This window comes from Cryptomeria japonica, chromosome 4 (assembly GCF_030272615.1).
Source record: "Cryptomeria japonica chromosome 4, Sugi_1.0, whole genome shotgun sequence".
In the NCBI taxonomy this organism is placed as follows: domain Eukaryota; kingdom Viridiplantae; phylum Streptophyta; class Pinopsida; order Cupressales; family Cupressaceae; genus Cryptomeria; species Cryptomeria japonica.
Window position 1 is genome coordinate 500,968,058 of NC_081408.1, and position 23,181 is coordinate 500,991,238.

A 23,181-nucleotide genomic window follows, 5' to 3' on the forward strand; every position below is an offset into this window, starting at 1 on the left:
TGGGCTTGTGGCCATTCCTTCTGGTAACAGCAGTGGCTTGCCTGGGATGGATCCAAACTTGTTTGTTTGACCCTCTGTAAGCAGTCAACAGCTTTTCTACTACAAATGTATTGAATGCTGCTCACGTCTCAGCTCTTTTGAGATGTTTTTTTGCCTCTGTATTTGGGATGCCTTCGGGGTGATGGCTGAAAATAGTGCTCATCCCATTTCCCAATTCACAATCAAGAGTGCATAGCAGCAGGTCTGCATTTTGAGCTCTACACAGATCCCATTGCTAATTTCAAGGTCTAATGTGTTAGATGAAGAGGCTACTGATGTAGAGGAGTTTAATATGAAAGTTTCAACATTTCTGGCCTAGTCTGCTGACCTTCACTCTTGGGTCTCTCAGAATTGGCAGCCATTCCTCAAGCATACTGTTGACATTTATCCCTGACCACAAGGACTTTTTATAATTGTTTATGAATTCTCTATTGCAAGGTGCTTATTTCTGAGAAAGGGCCCTGGTTTAGGATAAGACATGGCTTTTGGCTTTTGTCTTTTGACCGTCTTTCAGTGTCCTCCTCAATGCTACCAATTTGCGTCAGATTGCCTTACCTTCCACTACGGTGTATATTCCTTTTAGAAGCTAATTGCAATACTCTAGAGTGTGGACACCCTCATGACTCTCTTCCTCAAGACAGAATATCCTTCCCATCCAACCTATGCGTATATCCAGGCTGAGATGGATATTTTAAAGGGGTTACCAGTAAAAATATGGCTTAAAGTTGAAGACTGTATCTGGAAACAGAAGTTGGACTATGAAGAGATGGTGTTCAGATGTCATATCTAGTTTGTTCTTGGTCATTATGCAGAATCTTGTTCCAAGCATAAATCTTCTCATCAGGCTTCTTAGTGGATGAATACTAATCCCCACCATCACTCAGTTAGTGATGCTTCAGTTGGGGTTGGAGTTCCATCTTATGATGGGTACCACCTCCTGCACATATTCCTGTGTTGGTTGCATCCTTTGGTAATTCTCAGGATTTCTTTCCTTTAGCAGACTTTCCTACAATTGGTTATGATAAGCTACCTTCAGCAATTGTGTGACCTTTAATTGCAGCCATAGCTGTGGAGTCGCTGCCAACTTCCAATGATAAAGGGATGATCCATGTCTCTCCAAAACACCCAAACAGCTGCTACCTTCAAAGTGCTTCCAAGAAAATCCATGTTCGATGTAGAACCGCCATTACTCAACAATGTATGTAGTAGTAACCCATGAATTAACGTTGGAACAATTCTGCCCTTATGCTCGTGTGTATACCATAGATCATACCCAGCTGAAACTCAAACATTTGCAACTCAAAACCAAGTACCTCCATGACAACTTCTCCATAGCTTGGTTAATAGACCAGCTATATCTCCACTTCTCCAAGTGCATACTAACCAAGAGCAAGTATCTCCATGACATGTGTCACGAGTCTTGGAATTAGGGTAGTCTTAGACTTCATCAAAGAATCACCAATGCCCCCATCCAAGTACACTCCTTCATAGGCTAGCCCGAAAGCAATAAGTTCTATTATGTGAGCTTCTAAAAGAGATAGCTCCTCAAACTCTCCACAAATGACCACAGGCCCAACCAAATTACTTATGTCTCCCTCTACATGTGTAGATATAACTCTAGTGGCTGATCCACCAAGTGTGTGCTCAACTATCCCATTTTCCTCTATGATTTGAGCCTTCAATGGATTCTCTAAACAAGGAAACTCACGAACCTGATGATGCAAAGTAGTTATCCCAATAAAAAATTCTGAATCATACCTCTTCTCTAGTTCACACCAATCTGAAAGTTCTTCTTGTAAGTACTGTCTTGCTTGGGCAGTCAACCACTTGGCCTTCCATCTCTTTGTAGCCATCCATCACATGTACCTTGTGACTTCTTTACATCCCCCAAGGTATGACGTACAAAATCAAAACCTTTGTGGCTTGAATCTTCATTAAATTCCTCACACAAAATTTGAGTGCCCATATTGGGAGACTCCTCAATACCATCATCTTCATGTGAAGTAGCTGATATTCCATGATTATGCAAAGTTGAGGGACTGTTCTTGCCAAGCAAAAAATCAGAATGGCAGTCATACCTTTCCATGGTGTCCTCAAGAGCCTCAAACACTCCTTCCTTCTTTGTTGAAAGTTCTTCATCAAGTGCTGCTCCAAGAGATGTCTCTAACTGAAGATTACATGCTTCAAGCTTGATTCAAGCCTCCATCCTCTTGGCTGTCGTGTTCATAGGTGTACCATGTGCCAACTGTCCCAACTGAAGTGCTGCTGTCAACAAGCAGGAAATCAGAATTTTCTGAGTTTAGGGCAGCATCATGTCCAATCAAGAAATCACCCTCTTCACAATGAGATGTCAAAACACAAGGAGATCTCTTCCATTCTGACAAGGATAATTTCTTCCCAAATTGCACCACTATCATCTCCTGATGGCCGACAAGGAGTATAAACAATCTTTTCTCCTTTGATCATAGTTTGCGCCTTCATTGCAACTTCTTCACTGGGAGGTTGCTCCTCAACGAAGGCTGGTCCAAAGAAGCATGCAGCTGAAAATTAGATGTATCTCCTTCATGGCTGCAAACAAAATCCTCTTCTCTATGAAGATCCTCCATTACTTGGTTAATTTCTACCATTCTTGCTTAATTTTCCTATTCCTTAGGTGGGGCTGCAAAAGATGATTGAATATTTAATTCGGATGATGAAGAATGTTGGTGTTGGAAATAAGCCACACCCGGACCGACGATGGACTGGTCCAAGAGGAGCCAGTAGCTCAGTGGTAGAGCACTCCAGCAGCATATGGAAGGTCCTAGGTTCGAGTCCTAGCTGGTCCATGTCTCAACATGGTATCAGAGCCAGATCCAAGCTAGGAGCCCCAAGCACACGAGAGGTGTGGCTTAAGGGGGGGTGTTGGTGTTGGAAATAAGCCACACCCGGACCGACGATGGACTGGTCCAAGAGGGGCCAGTAGCTCAGTGGTAGAGCACTCCAGCAGCATATGGAAGGTCCTAGGTTCGAGTCCTAGCTGGTCCATGTCTCAACAAAGAATATGTCAAGCTCAACTCCAAACAAAACTCGTCACTTTGATTTCCTGATTCTTGAAGGCCCATTTGAGTACTCTTCCAAGAATCCATATTAACTTTAAGCTCACAGGTAAGCTTACCAGCTTCATCTTCTTTTCTTCTTAATGCATCAAAATATATCTCATTAAGCTGGAGGAGATAGTCTCTATCCAAGAGTAGGTGTAGGTGGTTTGATTTCATCACAACCAAAGCTTCTCTGAGTACCTGTAAGTCTGCAAGAGATAGGTCTCATTCAAGGCCTTTGTGTCCCCCTTGATCTTTCCACAAATAATCTGCCATTATCTTATAAGTATCATCAATGTGAGTTAGAGATGCAATAATCATGTCTTCATTTAACCTCAATTGACCTTCCAAGTGATGTGACCCTTGAGCTCTAACATCTTCAAACAAATGTTCTGATTTGTCCTCATAATTGTACCATTCCAACACAGCTCCCTTCAAAGCACCTCTTCCACAAAACTCATATTTTGAAGTTAGGCCATCATCATGCTCAATCAAATGATCACCAACATAAATGTGAGTAGAATCATTTACCACGTGCTCTTCTTCAACTGCTGATACAGAATCAAACTGTGAGCAATCTGAGTTTCTATCTTTTACCTCATACTTATCAATCCATGAAGTCGGCATAAAATGCCTATTGCTATGTTTGATAATATTTGTTATCTGCCAATGTATTAATTGTTTGTATTAAGTGGGTTGTCACTCTCAGGTAGTTAATGTATCGGTCGGTTGGCAGTTGTTTTCCTCTTGGCAACCGTTGAGTGCTTTAAATATGTTGTGTACCGCAAGAAGGTAGTATGGTATAGTTGGATCAATTGTAATCCTTGACCGACCATCTCTGGTCTTCCTCTCTGTAATAATTTCATGTGCACAAAGATATATTTTATTGTTGTGTCTAGTATGCATTGTCATTTGTATTATTATTTCCTGTATTTAATTTATCAGATATAGCAGTAAACAATCCATTCTTGAGTGTCCTCCATGCAAGAAATGCTCATCAAACTCAGAAAATCAAAATCATGTTCCTACCTCTTCAAAGTGTCTTCGTTGTCCTTTATTGCATCTCCTTCAATGGTAAGTTGCTTCTTCATAAGTGTCGGTCTATGAGGTGTGTCTAGCTGAAAGTCACACATTCCCCAAGCTACCTTAGTTGTCGTTAAACCGATCCATACCTGCATCTCCCTAGCGGTTATGTTTTCAGCCTCCAACCAACTCCATGGTGAAGTGTCCATGACAAACCACACATTATCAAATTGTAGGACCTTCTTATTAGGCAATCTCCTAGACTCCACAATCAGCTCTCTAAGACAACATACCTTATATGGCCTTGACACGTATTTCTCCAATGTAATCATAGGTACAAAGCAAGGAAAATCAATCTCACTACACAACCAAATTTCTCCACATAGTTGATTAGTCAATGCTGGTTTGGCCAATTCTGGGAAAGCATGTTCTTCAACCTTGTGGTTGTTATGAAGACTAGTTGATTTTTGCTTGGTCACATCCTCATATGGTTGACTGTTGTCTTTCCCATGATCATTTGTAAGCTGCAGATCACAAGCAATTGATTCTCCTTTCTTTTCTATCCTTTCCTCAACGATAACTTCTTAGTTTTCTTCTAGCTTCTTACTTTTCTCATTCATTTCAGTTTCTCCACAAGCATCAACTCCCTCTTGACTAGGCACAATTTGATCGTCTTTTGAGTCTAATTGAGTTCCTGATTCAGGATCCAATTCCTCTTTCCTTTTGCTTACGTAGTACCTATCAAAAGATTCAGTAGCCTTGACCTCCTCAAGTTCACTTAAGTATTCATCAAAAATCCTGATAACCTCCTCATTCACAGGTATAGTAATCCTTGCTAGACTTCAATATTCCTAAAATGTTAGTAGATCCTTCATCCTTTGATATCTGTTACACCATTTGGCAATTTTGGAGAATGCAATTTCATTATCCCTTTCTTCCATCTCTGTAATCATCCTTAGAATCCCACTGGCTAGCAGAATTTTGGCTCTGATACCACTGAAATGAACCTACTATCTTATACACCCAAAATTTAAATACCTTTGTGATTGCAATTATGTAATCCAATACAAAGGCAAATATAAGCATACAGTTTATAATATCATGCTCATTCAGAAATATGTAGCCTACCCTTAGCTACCAAAATAAGACCTTCGAATATATATGGAATCACTTCCCACTAGCGATTGATATTAAAGCATAAAAAACAAACCACCTCAAAGTTTGCATACTCGGATTTATTTGTGGCTGCTCCAGTTAGGAAAGAAAATGCCGATTGAAGATTAATAATACCTAGCATTCCCAAGCGCTAGTATTATTACTAGTATTTGCTTAAATCCTGCAACGAACAAAGATATTCTCTTCCAATGCCAAGGTAACTTGCATACAAAGTCAAAGCTTCACAAAATAATTTCGCACCAGAAATGGTATTGCTCAAAATTTCTCTTTCCACGATTTTAGGCTTGATGCTCCTACGTCTCCACAAAGGAGTTTGATGACACTAGCTCCAATTCTAGATATTAGCCAGCCCACACAAATGGACTCTTGACACCAGAAGTGAGAATCAACGATGACTATGGAATGCGGAGGTACCTTTCCCGACAGCTCACAATAATATAGCTTCCACAAAGCCTAATATATTTGCCCGTGTGTTGCCAAAGATTAATCCAATAGTGTGATGAAGGATACACTTTTAATTCTTGAAGCTGTAGGAGAAGTAAAGCGACTCACACCGAATTTTTGTAGCTGTGCGGAGGATACACCCAATCACGATGCTCTGTTAGAACATTTGAGAAAATTCTTTGATTAAGTTCAAGTAAGGTTTAAATTAATTATTTATTAAATTTAATTAAAAAAATCTAATAATTAAATTAAACCAATTAATTAAATAAGTGGACTAAGTTATTTATATTAAGAAATTAAAGATAAAATATTCATGTCAAATTAGAATATAATATTAAAATACACATATGATAGTAATATAGATATATATGAAATAAATAGACTGGTAACTAAACATGTAATCTGTATTACAGAATGTATGTGCAAGTGAATACATTTTAATTGGCTACAAAAGTATATAATATATACGGCAGTAAAGATACTTAGATATAATAATTATCATCGTCATAGCTCCTATTAATTTAATTTAAAGTATAGAAAATAAGGGGATGCATTTAGTAAGGAGGTAGCCAATAGCAATGAGGAGAGGGAACAGGTAAGACTTAATTTAAGTTGTACCATTAATGACGTATGGCCTCCCAGCCCTGGGCCAGGTAATCTGGAGTAATGAGGAAAGGCACACATTTCTTAAGGAGGGCTACTCATTAAGCAGTCATGAGAAATGACACACGGCTTTACTGTCTTTCAGTTATATGCATTATCTCCATTCATGGTGACCCTTGGATGCATGGAAAAGCCATTGGAATTTGATGCAAAGAGCTTTGCTCAGCTCATACGTTACTTTTCAATAAATAATAGAAATAAATAAAGAGTCAAGGAATTTGGGGTGTGGACTTGCATGCTTGAATCCCTAAAAGGATTGCAATCAATAAATGTCAGGTACAAAGCTTTAGGAGAGCTATCAATCAACTAAATAAGGAGAATTGGGTGGTATTCGAGGTGGGGGAAACAGGAGAATAGGGGAAAAAGAGGAGTCAATCCTTCACTAGTAACAATTACATTTTCTTCCTTTTATTGGAGTTTTTCTTTAAAAAGACTTTTCATTCAATACATTTCCTGCAAAAAAAATCTTGCAATCATGGCATTCCATGAAACGATATCTCTTTGACGATTTCTGTAAAATAATCCCCATTTTTGGTTTAGGCCAAAAGAACACTGGGAAAGAATTTAGCCGTACGCCTGCTAATTGCATTGCATTTTTTTAACAAATCTAATATGTGCGTATCCTGCAAGGAGGGCAGTAGAGAGAGACAGTGAAGAGTAAAAAAAAATAAGCTGGATATGGTGATCTACGCTAAGCTTAGCAGCTTGCCTTCCTCATGGTGGCAACTGGCAATGGAAGATAGAATTGCAGCTCTTACCAAGAACTTTTAATCAGCCTGTAAGTACATAAAGGTGTACTTTATTGCCTATCCTTCTGAATGTCAACCATAACAGTTCAAAATCTAAGAAAACCAAAATACAAATAAGCATCGACACCAGTATACCATGCTCATTCAACTAAGTAATATTATTTCCTGCAAACAGAGTAGTATGTGTATACCACGTCCTCCTAGATATAATAGTCACTTGTAGTACTATGACTTTTGTGTTGCCTATTCTTCAAAATCTATTTCATTTGATGTTTTATTAAATAAAGAAGAGTATCTTTGATAGAGATGTAGAGCTGATAAATTAGGGCTTTTATAGATCCAATTTGAGTAAGCGATTGCCTCTACCAATTGGTCTTTCTCCATTGTGGGGTATTTCAGGATAAAATCCAGCACTCAGTTGAAATTTGTCATATTTTATTTTTTTCGGTTTTACACCTTTTCCTCCCTCTTGACTGTAATTAAATATGTGGTTTCTTAGCTTCTATGAGTATCTAATGATATTAGGGAATCACAACGTATGCAATTGATTTCTTCCCGACTACAGAAATATCAATTTAGTCTTCTTTATTTTCCTAGCACACCTATTCTGCTTACACATTGAGAGAGAAGTCCTGTCAGATAACCATGGTTAGAATACTTTATTGTTGTTACTTTTGTATACACACTCATCTTCCAATAAAAATTTCTTATATTTGAATTTTGCTCGAGATAAAAACCTGCATGCCCTCACAAACTTCAACGAAAATAAAAATAATAGTGGCTGGAAATGAAAGTAAACTTTACCAGTAAATAATAATAATAGTAGCTGGAAATTAAAGTAAACTTTACCAGTAAATAATAAAAATAGTGGCTAGAAATTAAATTATTCAAAACTCTACCAGTAAATAATAATAATAATAGTAGCTGGGAATGAAAGAATTTTATTCAAAACTCTACCAATATGCTCTCTCAAATTTATAGCCAAAAATAATAATAATAATAATAGCTAGAAGTGAAAATTAGCAAAACAAAATGGCAGCAGAGATCTAAAGTTAAGATCACCGCTCTATATCTTACCAGCTGATATCCATAACAGCAGAATAATGAAACTAAAGAATAGAAATCTCCTTGATCCTCTGTAGAGGATAATAAAATAAAAGAACAAATCAGATTTTTGTTCACTTCATCTCATGCCTTATTTAATTCATGCATCTACTATGATTTAAGATGGAGCCAGGGAGTAAACTGAATTGCTCATACAATCTTTATTTAATTTTCTTTATGTGCGGTTCTCAGTGTTCTCTCTCCTCCTCTCACATAAGAGAACCCCTTTCACTATTTTACATTACTTTATAGCCTTTCTAAAATTAAAGCATTTTCCCATATTGCTAATTATATGTGTAGTAAGTGGCTTTTAAAGTAACCAAATCTTTATATATAAATGTTTTAAGGTATGGTAAATAAAATAAAAATAATATAAAAACAAAGTGAGAATAATAATGGCTCTCTATGTATGGGGTAAATTCTTCTATCTTTTTGAGGGGTAATTATAATAATATTATTTAATTGATTATATTGTGGGAATGGAAAACAAAAACAATATCATGCTTAGATGAAAGGAACATCAAATCATCTAAATGTATAGAAAGTTATTTTTATGTATCAACTCATCATCCTCTAGAACTCTTCACTTATAAAATAATAGTCTATTTTATCCATATATAACTATTTAATCATAATAATATTCATATTTATGTATTGATACACAATTTAAATACTTCCATTCTAAGTCACAAGGTTCGAATTCGAATTCGAATTCGACAGCCATGAAATTCGAATGAAATTCGACAAGGGAAAAATTCGAAAAAAAAATCAGATAAAATTCGCCATCTATAATTTTGTTTATTAATAAAATTTGCCTTCTATATATGTATACTTCTAATAAATTATCAGAATAGCGACCCTTGTTGGAGAAAATCCGAGGGCGACCTAGCAGTTGCAGACACCCATGACCCAATAGATACAAAGCATATACAAAGAATACCCACGACCAGCTGAGTTGTGTTTAGAGGCGGATAGCAGTTCTTTATAGAGGAAATTCAATTAAATTCGATTTTTTTAATAGAAGTTTGAAATTCGATTAAATTCGAACCTCATCCATGAAAATCGCCGTATCCTGTGACTTAGCTTCCATTATATGTAAGGAGCATACTATAGGGAGATTTAAATTTTAACCCTCAAATCAAAATTTAAATTTGGTACATTAAACATGTCAAAGAGATATTGTAGAAATAGAGTATTGGCAAGAGAAGAAGTATGGTAATTAGATGTAAAATATAAAGGTGTACCTTTAAAGAAAATTATTCCACGACTCATCCCATAAAGTAATCAGGTATCTAAGACGTTGTAAAGATATGCCTTGAAAGGACATTTATAATGTCTAGCTTTAAGAGAGGAATACAATCATAGGAAGAAAGGACTTCATTATTTTTCTGATTCATTTAAATTTGAAGAGAAAGCTAGCATGGCATGTGGTTAGAATCTATCTACAATTATATTAGTTTTAGTATCATATGGTTGAGTTGCAAACACTCGTTATACATAATCATTGTTAAGATTTTATGGACCATTCAGTAAATAATGGTAGATATTGGAAAAAAAAATCTAGTTATTTTAAGGTACTGATTGAAGAATATTACTATTCTTTATTTTTATTTCTATTTTTTTTTTTATTTTTTTTTTTTAAACTTATATTGTAGCTGGTAATAATTTCATAGTTTGATCATTTATCCTTACATCCTCGGACCTTATCTAATAGGGATCTTGGTGGTTCAACAAAAGTGAATATATTTTGGTTCAATCTAATACGCGACTTTTATTTTAAGAACTTTATAGATAGTTTCTCTTATAATTTAATTTGTAAAGTTAGATTAGTATTAAATTGGGTTAAATATTCAATGACATTATTTTGAAGTATTTCCTCTCACCTTGTATCACTCTATGATCGAAGTAAATTTTATCTCTATCCTAGTGAATAAATAATAAATTTTGTCCTCATGGAAACCTAGTTTCACACCTTTTAACAATAAATAGAAAAAGAGAGACAGAGAGTGTTGGTGTAAATAATTATTCATCTTGGATATTATTACACTATACTTAAGTTTACTTAGGAAATGCTATACATAGTAGTTTGGGTATGAGACACTTGGGTGTTTGTGCCACATTGGGATAGTGTGTGTATGGTGTGATCTTGTTGTTACACTCCACATTTAGTGGGTGATCCACCTCATGTGGAATATTATATTGTTTCTCCTACCTACCCACATATATTTCGTACCTACCCTTGTTTCTTATTGAGCCACATGTCATGTTTGTGTGCTCACATATCCCTAGCCTTGCCTATATAAGTAGGCTCATCTACATTGTTTATATGGGCAATCATTAAATGCTTGATGATCCAGTTGATCAGTATTTTCATCTTGATAGAATACAGTTTATTTCTATCATCTATTTTGTTCTCTCTTATTTGTGCTTTCCATTGCCTCTTGATCTTGGCAAAATCTCACATGGCATCAGAGTTGGTCCATGTCTCACAGAGAGAATGAATACTTTTAATTGTTATTCTCATTATTTTATTTGAAAGGTGCAATTATTATTAATGCCCGTGTTTTATTTTAAGCAATTAATGTAGTTTTTTTGAACTTTTGAATTAAATACCATTGGTTAATGGAAGGATGTTGAAATTATTTTAGGCATATCAATACATCTCAAAATGCTAAAAGAAAGCAATTGAATCCAGTGATTGGAGTTATTGCTTCATTAAACCATTATAGTTTTTTCACGTTACCTGATTAAACGAATTGAATTCAATATGTATCGATAAAAGTAAAGTTGTTAGGATTTGGCTATTCAATACCTGATAGGTCAAATCAACAAAAATCAAATAAAGAGATATAAACTCAAGTTATAAGTAAACACGAAATTATTCTCTTGAAAACTTAACATTCAAGCAACCTCCTTGGTGTGTGTTGGAATAGTATATCTTTAACTAGGATTTTGTCTCTGCTTCACCTAAGTGGGTGGCAGTCGACGAGGAAATTGTCTAGGGAAGTGGACCCTAGAAAGAGTTGCATACCCACTACTACTACATCATATAGATGGTTCCAATTGAAAAGTTGAACTACGGCATCTCTACGCTTTCACGTAGGCAAGGCCATCTGTGATAAGCCCACGAGACATTAGGTCTAGCCCTTACGTCTCGCCCTTCTGAATTTTGATTGGTCTTACCACTCCTTCCCAATCTTATGCATTTCTTGTTCATCTTTGAAAAATTATTAGTTCGCTACTGTATGATTAAACCATTTAAGATAATGATACGATATATCATGATGATCATGTATCTAATTATCTTTTGGCCTTATGTTGAAAATCTAGACATGTAGACATCTTGCAGGTGCCGGTATGAGAGGAAAGGGAAATAGATCATGATGAAATGCAGGAGCAACTTGGGTAAGAAATAGGTACATTGTGTTGCAAACTAAGAAGCATTCAGTTATTGTTTTAACATATAATCTTGGTTGAAATAGATGCCTAACCCAAATGCCTATCCCAGATGGATGGATGCCTATCACGTTTGGATAGAAGTACTTGAGTATGTGATTGAACCAAACATATATAAATAAATAAATAATTGTGGTAATTTTGGGTTAAGTGAAGTGGGTCATTACACACCTTGCGATTATTAAGATAAATCGCCTCTTTCACCAAAGTTCATACTCCACAATATGAAGATAGCCTCAATAATGTTTTGTGCCAAACATTAGATATACATTAGAGCCACCCGCAAGATACATAAGAGCCAGAGCTTTACTAATATTCTCAATCACAAAGACAAGCAATAGCAATTATATAAAATGAAAATATTTCACCCTTTTGTCACAATTTGAATAACTCAGCATTAAAATGTGGCCAAATAATTAGATTTACAGCTTACAATAATAATCAAAATAAAAATGCCATGAACCCACAATATCGATTCTCCACTATTGACCCAACAGTAGATATTATTCAAAATAAATGTTCTTATTTCTCAAACTCAAAATATAAAACCTCTCGGAAGATACACTACTAAATCTCTTAATAAAACTTACCTGCAAATTTGGCTCAGTTGTGGACTCCATCGCAAATCCACCCTTTGGGAAGAACTAGATTTTCGTCCAGCCCTTTTGTCAAACTCCTAAAGGTTTCCATCTCCAGAAATCATAAGTCGTTTATCAAATTCACACATGAGCAATCCATCACCAAGAACCCCCTTATAAAGGTCTCTAGAAAGTATCTAGAAGATAGGCCTACTTGGAGAAATATAATTAATAAAGTGCCATAATATATTTTATTATTATATTGTTATTAAATTAATTAATATTAAGTCATCGTTTATCTATTTTATTTATTTTTGACAACTTAGTAAATTTAAATTAATTTAATAAATCGTCACTTTAAAATTGTAGACATTACAAATCCCTTGTCTCCCTCCTTCAATCCCATAATTGATTCTTTTGTTGCTGCCCTTATTTGGGTAAGACTTCCGTACTTGCCACTGTAATATTGGTCATTTTCCAGTTTATCTACTATTGCAAATGCCTCATGGAAGCTCACGTGTTTTGTAGATAAGACTACAAAAAGAACTTGTACAAACCTAAGCCCAATTTTGTGTGAAGATGGATCTTTCTAAGGAGCTTCTAGAGAAATTGTTCTTAAGATTGGAGATAGAATTTGGAGACAATCAATGGATTATGAGAAAATCGATTTCAGGTGTAAACGATGTTTCCTGTGGGAATCTTCCCTCCCTGTGTAAGAGAAAGGATTTCCAGAAAATTGAGACTGATCCCTGCAAAAAGGGCCTTTAAAACCCACTTGTTAGGTTGGAAGTAAGGGAGGCCAAGGAGCTTAAAGATCCTCCCTCTTCTCCAATTTTGCAAGAAGCTCTTTGTGTTGATTCTAATTCTGAAAAGGCACCACTTGAGCCCAAGACAGCAAGGCTGGGTCTTGAACAATCCAAGGCTCCAATGAGTGATCCTACTATGGAGACAGATAAATTTAGTGTTGAAGGCTACAAGGGGTGATTCAGTAAAATCTAAGCGTTATGAGCTAGATTTGCAAGCTCTGTTTCCACCAGGGCAGGATTAGATTAAGATGGAAAAGGAGGAACTTTCTCAAGGAATGATCACTCATCACATACTCTAAGATCTTCCCATAATTTGAGGAACATGCATAATGGCGTGAAGGAATTTTTGCCCCATTGAGATTTAATGAGATAACTGGGGGTGGTGGTCATCAAAGTTGTAAATTTCTAATTCATTGAAGACTTTAGATGATCATATGGATAGAATAACCAGGTGGTAATTTTTTGTTTAATGATAAATATTCTCATGGGGGACTTGGTGAACTTTTAATTTCCACGTTCTGGTGCTTTGATGCCATTTTTTGTGGCTCTTGGGTGCCTAAACCAGGTTACTATTAAGTTATTAACAAAAAGAAAACACGCACATGTATTCATATTTATATAAAATAACAAACTTGATTTTTTCTTTTCTAGGAAGAGAAAGAGAGGAAAAAGAGAAACATAATTGCATTCCTAAGATGACTAAATTTTATATTTCTAAAAAATCTAAAGCATGTACTTTAAAACCAGTATTGCCAAGCAATTAGTTTTTCAAATATCGGGCCATTAATTAACATAAGAAACCACCAATTCATCCATTTTGCATGGTCCATAGAGATTTCAACAGAAAAGGAAGGTTGATTTCACAGTAATGGAACCCACCTTTTGGAGCGTTCCCATGGAGATGATGCTGACAATGGGAAGCCACTGTGACAGAGTTTGCCACAATTCCTTGACCTCAAGGTATGATCATGAAAGTTCAATGCTAGACTTCGAGATTTCCTAAACTCCACAGATACCCCTTGTTTTCCACAACATAATCGCTGTCTAGTCAATGTCCGTGGTATTTGGAAAGTTGCCTTGATATGAGTAGAATAAGTACATGTCCTGTAATGTCGTAAGAAAGCACACAATTGCCTCAAGTTTAGACAGAGCTGACATAAAGATAAATGGTAACTCATTTCTGTGCATTGTTTATACACAAAAAAGTAATGAACAAGTGCATTATTACTGAAAAACCTGGTAAGCCTAACAAAAGCTCATTAGAACTGACTAATTTCAGAGAGAGGTTGGTAAGCATCTAGAATACATCAGACAAACAAGTGTAAAAACATTAAGCAAATTAAATCCAGGCCAGAGAGCATTAACTTGGTAAAGTAAACAAAAAACTAAAATTCTTTAAGGATCCAGCATTCAATAACCCGATATTGCATCCGTAAATCAGGGAATAGATTGCATTGATTTATGAAAATCTTTGAACTTAGCAACATTTTTTTTATGGAAACAAGCTTGATTTCTGAAGAGCTGAAAGGGATATTGATCATTCAGAAAGTCAATGCAATATTAATAACATTAAACTAAAGGCTCTCAAACAGGATACAGCTTTGATTGTTGAATCTAGACTTAAATGGTTACATAAAGACATTGATTCTTCATCCATTGTCTCTCAAGCACACGTACCTTCTTTCCTTGCTCATATAGGAAGGTAATTTCCTAGTGAAACTACAGCAAATCAGGCTGATGTAAATCTTCCATTTCTTTTGTGAGATATATACGCATTTTTTTTTAAAACAAAAACTAAAAAAAAACACAAGGCAAAGTACTATTTTAAGCAGTATTCTGACTCTTCAAGGATGACGATGCAACCATGCCTCAAACTATATGCTTTCTTGTTTTACATTACCTGCCAAGCAAATCAGATTATTATAACCATAGTTTGCAGACTTGGACTCAGAGAGTATGCAAAAAGCCCAAAATTTTTGACTTGCAAAAACCACGGTTTATTGGAGAGGCGATTGCAAGGTTTTAAACTTTTATTAAAAAACCCTTGTGAAATACACTTTTCGATCTATGCTTTAACCCGCCCCAACGCATTTTAACTTGCCCCTATGCATTTTAACCCATGTCACAATTTTACCTTGGAATCGCATGAAACCTGATGAGTTTCTGTCTTAAATCCAGCAATATTTTCTCAGCAACTCATCCGCAGAGACTCACAAGTTAAACTTGAGAGTACTAGCCTAGCTGAAAAAACGTGAGTACTCGGCAACTTAGCAAGTACTTGCAGGGTTTTCTATCCATGATTATAACTGTATTACTGAAAATTCTGTTCACCATTATCAATTTGTAAAAGACCAATCTGATCCTGATGTCGGAAGATATCCACTGGGTAGCATTCTACATTGTGAGTATTCAGATGTAGACACAAATCTTATCATAGCATTGTATATACATATTTATGTTATGTACTTGGCTTCCTCGAATTTATGATTTGTATGCAAGTAAGAGGATAAATAATGGTTAGCATTTGTGTTCCAGCTGTGTTGTACAGCCATATTAATTTTCAGTTGGTTAGTTGGGACTGGTAGTTGCATAAAACTCAAGACATAGCTGCCATCCATTGTATACACCTTCTTGGAAACCATCCTACTTGTGTTTTGGTACACATTAAGATATCTCTCATCAAATTCTTCTTAGTTATATTGTTGTTTATTCTAGAGTATCTATATGTGCATATGCTCTAAAAAATACCAAGTATGTTTGTTCTATTTTATGTGTCTAATGTAGAATTTTTTTTCCTGATTTGGTTGTGCATATTAATTTGCTATACTGCATTTTGGCATTGCTGCCTATAAAGGGATTGGGTGACTGACATGATATATCAACCAACATTGACAAATCTGTTGGAAAGGAAGCCAAAGGTGAAATCTAGCATGTTGTCCAAGAATTTTTATAGATCAAGGATTTCAGAGAATTGCAGACAAATCAAAAAATATAAGATTTCTTGATAAAGAACTTTCAGCACTGTGGTTTAAGTGGTCTTGTAAATTACACGAGTGATTTGAATCTCTTTAACTCTATTAATCATCTGATATTAGCACTTCATATTCTTTTCCTTGGGAAGTAGCTACACCCAGATTTCTTAGATTTGAAAATTAAACAGTAATATTCCTTTCAAATTCTTCCTTTCTCCATCACTCATGCAAGGATAGAATTTTCCTGCAATCATGGTTGTAACTTGGGGAGGATTCTACATTTATCATGAGTTCTTTAAAAGTGATGAGCCAATGACACTCCTCTTCATTGAATGTCCTACAGCTGCTCAACTTTGAATCTCCCTTGTCAAAGCAATCAACGTCTTCCTCCATGCAAATCTCAATGTTCAGAACTGTCTCCTCACATGGAACAAACTCTATCCCAGCAGTTCTTCTCAATGCCTTTGCTCAAGTATCTTTGGTACATCATCCCTTCTTTGCGTCTGGTATATTTGGCTGGACAAAAACCACAGAATTTTCAGTGACAAAGCTACCAGCAATCACACTATCGTTCTCAAAGTTAAATCTGAGAATACGCTAAATGCCAAAGTCTGTTTCAAACAAAAATGGTTTTGGGGCATTAAAAGTTGGTATTTCTCAGACCTCCTGCTGCAAAACGGTCTCCCCAAGGTACCTGCTTGCTTTTTAACTTTCTCCTATCCAGCTCTCTTCTTTGACAGAGCTTCCAAATCTAATCCTGGAGCTGCTGCTGCCAATGGAGTGATAATGGTCAACCAGAACACCAAATTGATTGAATTTTGTGTCAACATTGGGAAGGCTACTAAGAATGTTGTTGAGCTGTCAACCTGTGAATTTGATCTTCAAATGGCTTTCAAAATTAATGTCAAAAAGCTAACTGCTTATGGAGATTCCAAACACTCCATCCAAGCCTTGAAAATCAAAAATGCCTTCATTATATCCAAGTCCAGCTCATAAAGGACAGAATTAATGTTTTGACTGAAGCTTTGATATAGTAGATTTCCAATATATTCCCAGGAAAGCCAATAGATGCCCCAATCAAAAGGCAAATGAAGAAATCTTCACCCATTACCTTAAATCCATAGTTCAAAGATATATAGATCATCTTCATGATGATAATCTTTTTTAATCGGGACATTTAGTAAACACTTGCTCCTTTTGTTTTGTTCTTCATTCATATATATACACTTTCTTTTCAAAAAAAATTAATTAAAAGACTTGGTGTTTGCGCAATTATAATGATCCCTCTACTACGTCATTAGAATACTGCAATAAAACCTCCAAAAGTGCTTATAAATTTTTCCTTACAAATTAAGAACATTCAACAATCATTTTAATGTAGCATAAGTGGAAAGTATATCATAATAAAGTAACATATTCTATGCATATAATTGAGTGATTCAATTGTTAGTCTGTACAACATTGAATTGCAAGAATGTTTAAAAGATCTTTTCAACACAACCTATCCAAGTTTACAAGTTCATCAGTGTTCTAAGTTTCATACCACCGTTTGTTTTCATAAGGTTTATCAAATTCCAATCATTACGATTTCACAGACAAGCTCTCTAACAAGGTCATCAAACCCTAGTTCACGTCATAGAAGCAAACCCTAATTACTATGTTAAAGGAACTGACTCATACGGAATTCCTTCTCCCATAAGCCACCTGCATACCCTATATCCATGAGATCAAGTTCAACATGAGGTTCTCTCCTTATTTTGTTTTCTTTCAGTTTTGACTATTAAATTAATTTACTAGTTGATTACTTTTTTCTCAAACAGTTTGATCATTGTACTCTCTATCACAAGAATAAGAAAACCCTAACATGTTTTTAAATCAAACAATACATGATACTAAACTTTTTCCCACAAAAAGATAGAACACAAACTTTTCATTCAATCCATGTATTCAAATATTCTTTTCAACTAGAAGAAGCACAATATTCTATGACAAACCTTGACAATAATTCTAGAAATCAAACACCCAAACAGTCGTGAATGCCAATAAATCTCAAAAAAACATAAGACAAGACTCTACCATTGAACCTAATCACTCATGCAAATTCCGTTCCCATCTTAGGTGCTGATGCAAACTCCAACACCTAACTTGGTTAGGCCCTAGTACAAACACTTGCACCCAACAATGACAAATGCAAACACTAACTCTCAAAAAGGACCCTAGTGTAGACTCTAAAACCAAACTTGAGAACTAACGCCTCACAAACAGTTTTCACAAAATTTAATACCTAGACTTTCTCCAACCCATCAACCAACTTAAATCTCAAACAAAAGCAAAAATAAGCAAGACAAAATTTCCTTAGCATATAGGACACACAAAATGAAATTCAATTTTCAGAAGAAAAAGCTATCTAAATTTTCTATTCAACCCTAATGAATTTTTCAGTAATCGAACAATCAACTTTGAAAGCCTAACCCTTCAATTTGACCAAAGCATGATTCTACACTACGTTTTTTCCCCAATTCACACTTCAATTACAGCGCATCAAATTGACCTCATAACACTATACAAAACAATAATTCATATATTCAAAAACATCATATAGCCATTTAGATTCATGTTTCAATCTTGTTTATGTCAATTTCTTTCTTCTAGGGTTTCAAATTAAATTCTAGGGCTTAAATTATTCTGTTTTTTAGATCACTGATCTAGTGTTTTTACTCTAGTTTCCAAATTAAATTGAAATCAATACAAATCAGATTTCTAAGTTTTTTACAACCATCATATTAAAAAAAAAAAAAATTCCAATTAGAATCTCTATACTAAATTCCATAGTCTTACATTTGCCATTTTCTCTCTCCAAACTTCACAAACTTTCTAAGTTTCTAAGTTTTCTACAACCATCATATTCAAAAAAAAATCGATTCCAATTAGAATCTCTATTACTAAATTTCACTAGATTCCGTAGTCTTACATTTGCCATTTTCTCTCTCCAAACTTCACAAACTTTCTAAGTTTAAATAATACAATTTCATGTACAAGCTGAGTAAATTTTAATCCAACTGAAAAAATTCCTATGAGTATTTCATGAACAAAACCTTAAATTTCAACGCTTTATGGAATCCTTGTTGAAGTTGATGCCAAACTCTTTAATTCTCTCTAGAAAAAGCTCTTTGAATCTCACAATCAAAAACTCTTCCATTCTCCTCAAAGCTCAATTTACCAAAATCTATGTGTAATGCTCTTTGCTATTCAGCATGCTTTAAAATGATTAAATCTTAAAGCTTGTGCTCAATTAAAAACCTTAATAATAGAAAATCTGATAGGTTTGTTCAATTATATAGCAATATCTAATTAAATAATATAATTCAATTGATGCACAATCTCAAAATAATAGAAATACAATATTTAAATAATATATAATTCTATTTCTAATAATTATCCTCTTGTTAATTTCAATTTAGATTTTACATGTATTTTATTTATAAAAGAATACACAAAAAGTCAATGGCAAGCAATAGTAACAAGGGAGACTACACAACAAAGGATGTTGAAGACAAGGAAGACACTAGGGTGATGATGCGTGTCTTCATAACCACCATTCACCTTTATAGTGTGCTTTTATATCTATCAAACCACATGAGCAACTAGAAACTACAAAAGAGAAGTTTAGGTCCACTTTGGCTTCGGGACTTTAAATTCCTCTGAGCCCCCGTAGGAGCAAAAGGATTCTCTACAAAAAGCGAATTCCAATGAAGTACATATCCATAAAGAATGTGTGAAAAAACTTAAACCTTTCCATTTCTGAGTCTCCTTTGCCTACAACACATCATTTTAGTTCATGCTCATCTATCCCATATTTGATCCCCTTGTAAACAACTGGCTATGAAATTGACAACAGCAACTTCTACAAAGCAAAAAGGAAGCACAAATTTGCTAGTTATCTCACAAGCTACTAAATTCCAGCCAATTGAGTCAAAGAATAAGCACTCTATTTATGTCAGTATTTTCTTGGGTCATGTCTCAAACAATTATGCTAAAGAGGTGCAAGAGTTTCAAAAATCGAATGAGGTGGTGTGTGCTATGGGCGAGGGCATAGGTCATTATTGTTTGGTTTGCATATGTGTGGGGTGGAGGTTGTCTTTAGATGACTCTGCAGTCTGGATAATTCAGTTTAGAGTAAGGTTATTGAACCATCTGCTACTCTGCTGGAAAATGATTTTTTCTTGGGTGCATTTCGAATCCATTACAAATTGGGATTTTGTTTTGATTAATGGACCATGGTTTCTTGGATGATCCAACATTTATTTTTCCTTGATCTCCTTCATTTGATCCAACCTCTACTCTCATCTTGAAGGCTTCTACGTGGAATCAGACTATATAATTTGTCTATGGCGTTCAAGTCTTCTTGTCTCATTTAATAAATGGTTGAGTAGATTGGCTTCTTCATCAAAATTGATAGACAGCCATTGGTTTCCTTGAACCATCATTGGAGGGTTTGTGTATTGCTTGATCCATCCAAGCCCATTTGTCATTCCATAAAAATTGTGTCCTAGCATGGCTCATGGAATCAATTTCTTAATTTTGAGGGCTTCTCATTTAAATGCTTTCATTGTAACCAGCTAGAGCACAAGATTTCAAATTGTTCTTTTAAGTTTCTTAAGGGCGGGAGATATTTCCTTTTTGCACAGATGGAAAAAAAAAAGCCTGTTGTTATAGATAATGATTTTGTGTGGAGATATCATGGGAAGTTTTTTATGTGGATCAATTCTCTCCTACTCAAATGAACTACACAAACACGGACAAGCCAGTTGGTGGGATTTCATACCCCTCAGGGGAATAGAATTTCAGGTTCCCCATCATTTGCAAATGACAGGGCTAGGATTCTAGACTTTCTCAACTGATGATTTGGAGGCAGCAGATTTGAAAGGAGATATGCAAGAGCTAGAGGGCAGGTAAATGCATTTGGCCTTACCAATATTCTCCCCAATTCAAACAAAAAGCAAAAAGACAAAAGCTAACTGCAGTCTCGCAACTAAATGTAGAGGTGGAAAACTAAGACAGTAATATTGGGAATGGAAGCTCAAGATTCTGTGGGAGATGGCTCTGAATGAACGATGGAGACCCTTCTTTCCTACACAGGGAGAAAGAAGATTTCAGCCCATTGTTAACTTCTCTCCCCAAGGTTTTCTTAACCAAATTGTTGTGGGGTCAAATAGCTTCTTCAAAGGTAAACGTTTGTTTGAGAACTATTTTTGGGCCCTTTTGGATGTTGGGTGTTTTACTTGTAGTCAAGAATGTATTTTGGTGCTATTTGAGTTTTTATGGATGAGGCTCCCACTAGATTCCCTCAATTTACCAATAAAATAATAATTAAAAAACATGCTTTCTTTAATTTCTTTATTCCTATTTTCCATAAATAAAGTTTGCACACAATTGAATAAAACAACTTCCCTACAATTACCAACTCAACTCCATTTTGACTAGTTCAAATCAAATGAAAAGTATATAACTAGATTGCTTACTCTTATAAACAATCCATTCACTTAACTAATTACCAGTTCTAAAATTAAAGTATCTAACATACTAATGATCAATAATAATAATCCAAGATCACGATAATGTGGATAAATAATATTATCAAAAGTGGGGCCTTACAACAATCTAAATTGTTAAATATCCCCCTGGAACATACAAGTGCCTTAGGCTTTTCCCATTCTCATTTTCCGTTTTCGTTCATTTCAATACCGCATTCATTTATGAATCTTCAGCAAAAGCCTAATGTTTGAAATGCCTTCTATGAAACTCATGAGCTAGAAATCTTAAGCAAAACTTAAATTATGAGTATTAACATGTCCAAAGAGGCCCTAGGCAATTTACACACGTGCAGAGTATCAAATTTTCAGGGTTACTGGCTTAAAAGCAACATTGAGCAAAAAATTTGTTGTCCTCGACACTTAAGTAAATGCCACTTTTATCTTCAATATACGAGAAGGAGACAAATATTTAACTCTTCCACATTCTTGCTACTCTGTTAATATTTATTTTATTTAAATGAGATTTAGAGACCTTGGTTAGAGCACTCAAGCTGAGCACACGCATAGAAATGAAAGTACATAATATCAAACCAGTCAAAAGTAAAGACTCTCTACGCAAGAAAGCATTGAGCTTAAAGTAGAGTGAGACTCGCCCAAAGATAGCCTTTTTTTTGACAGGAGAGTAAGAAAGAATAGAAAACTTCGAGATACCCAAAGGAAATTAGGCAAGGAAATTATAATATATTCCTGAGAAATACATAAATAGAGAAATATTTTTTTACAAACAGTTGTCGCCCCAATAATTATATATTATAAAATAGAAAATTTGTGTAATCACCTGTTGCGAATCCGGTTACAGTGCAAGGAATTTAATGAGAAGGGAAGGACCGCCGCCATTTATCGTCTAAAACCCAAGACAATATTTATTTTTTGGACATTCTCGTACTTGATTTCATCAAATACAAAGGTTTTTTTCGCTTGCAGGGTGTTGAATATTCGGTGAATTTCTCAGTCGGCACGGGGATTTTATTCTCAGCGTTCATAAATGGAGAGAGTAATAGATAAAAATGATAACTGTGTTGGAACAAAATGCATCAATCGTCTCTCGGATACCGGCTCCCAAGCTTCACCGACTTAGACAGGATAAATGTCCCCCGGAAGTTCTGCCATATTACTAGCAATTGAATGGGCACGCTGATAATATCCCGACCAATGCAAAACTTTGTTACAGAGATAAATTTCGCGTAGTGTTTTTTTGGGTTTATATGGAACATGGTATCTAATTTATGTGAATAATCAAGTGGATTATTTGAAGGATGAAAATTAGGGCAATATTTTGAATAGTAAGTTAATGATATATATTTAGATATATCATAGCATAATATCAAATTATTTAATGTATTAAATTATGTTTTAGATTGAGTAGGTACGGAAAGGGTCTTAATTTCTTATATCAGCAAACAAAACTAGAAGAGGGACAGCAAACAGCAAACTGTAAACTACACAATAACAACAATCCTCTACGACTTACCCATAATCAAAACTTATCTCTAGTCCACA

The 23,181-nt window shown here is 35.2% G+C and overlaps 1 protein-coding gene across 1 annotated transcript in view; it reads right to left on the bottom strand.

Moving 5' to 3' along the window:
* LOC131060356 (uncharacterized) overlaps nucleotides 1-22,871 on the bottom strand; it is a 112,717-nt gene extending 89,846 nt beyond the window's left edge. Inside the window, exons 1-2 of the mRNA XM_057993534.2 lie at nucleotides 22,460-22,871; nucleotides 13,995-14,219 (exon numbers count right to left, since the gene is read on the bottom strand). Coding sequence (XP_057849517.2) covers nucleotides 13,995-14,219; nucleotides 22,460-22,518 — 284 coding nt within the window. The 5' untranslated portion in view covers nucleotides 22,519-22,871. The remainder of the gene's footprint in view (nucleotides 1-13,994; nucleotides 14,220-22,459) is intronic.
* Between the last annotated feature and the right edge of the window lie 310 nt (nucleotides 22,872-23,181).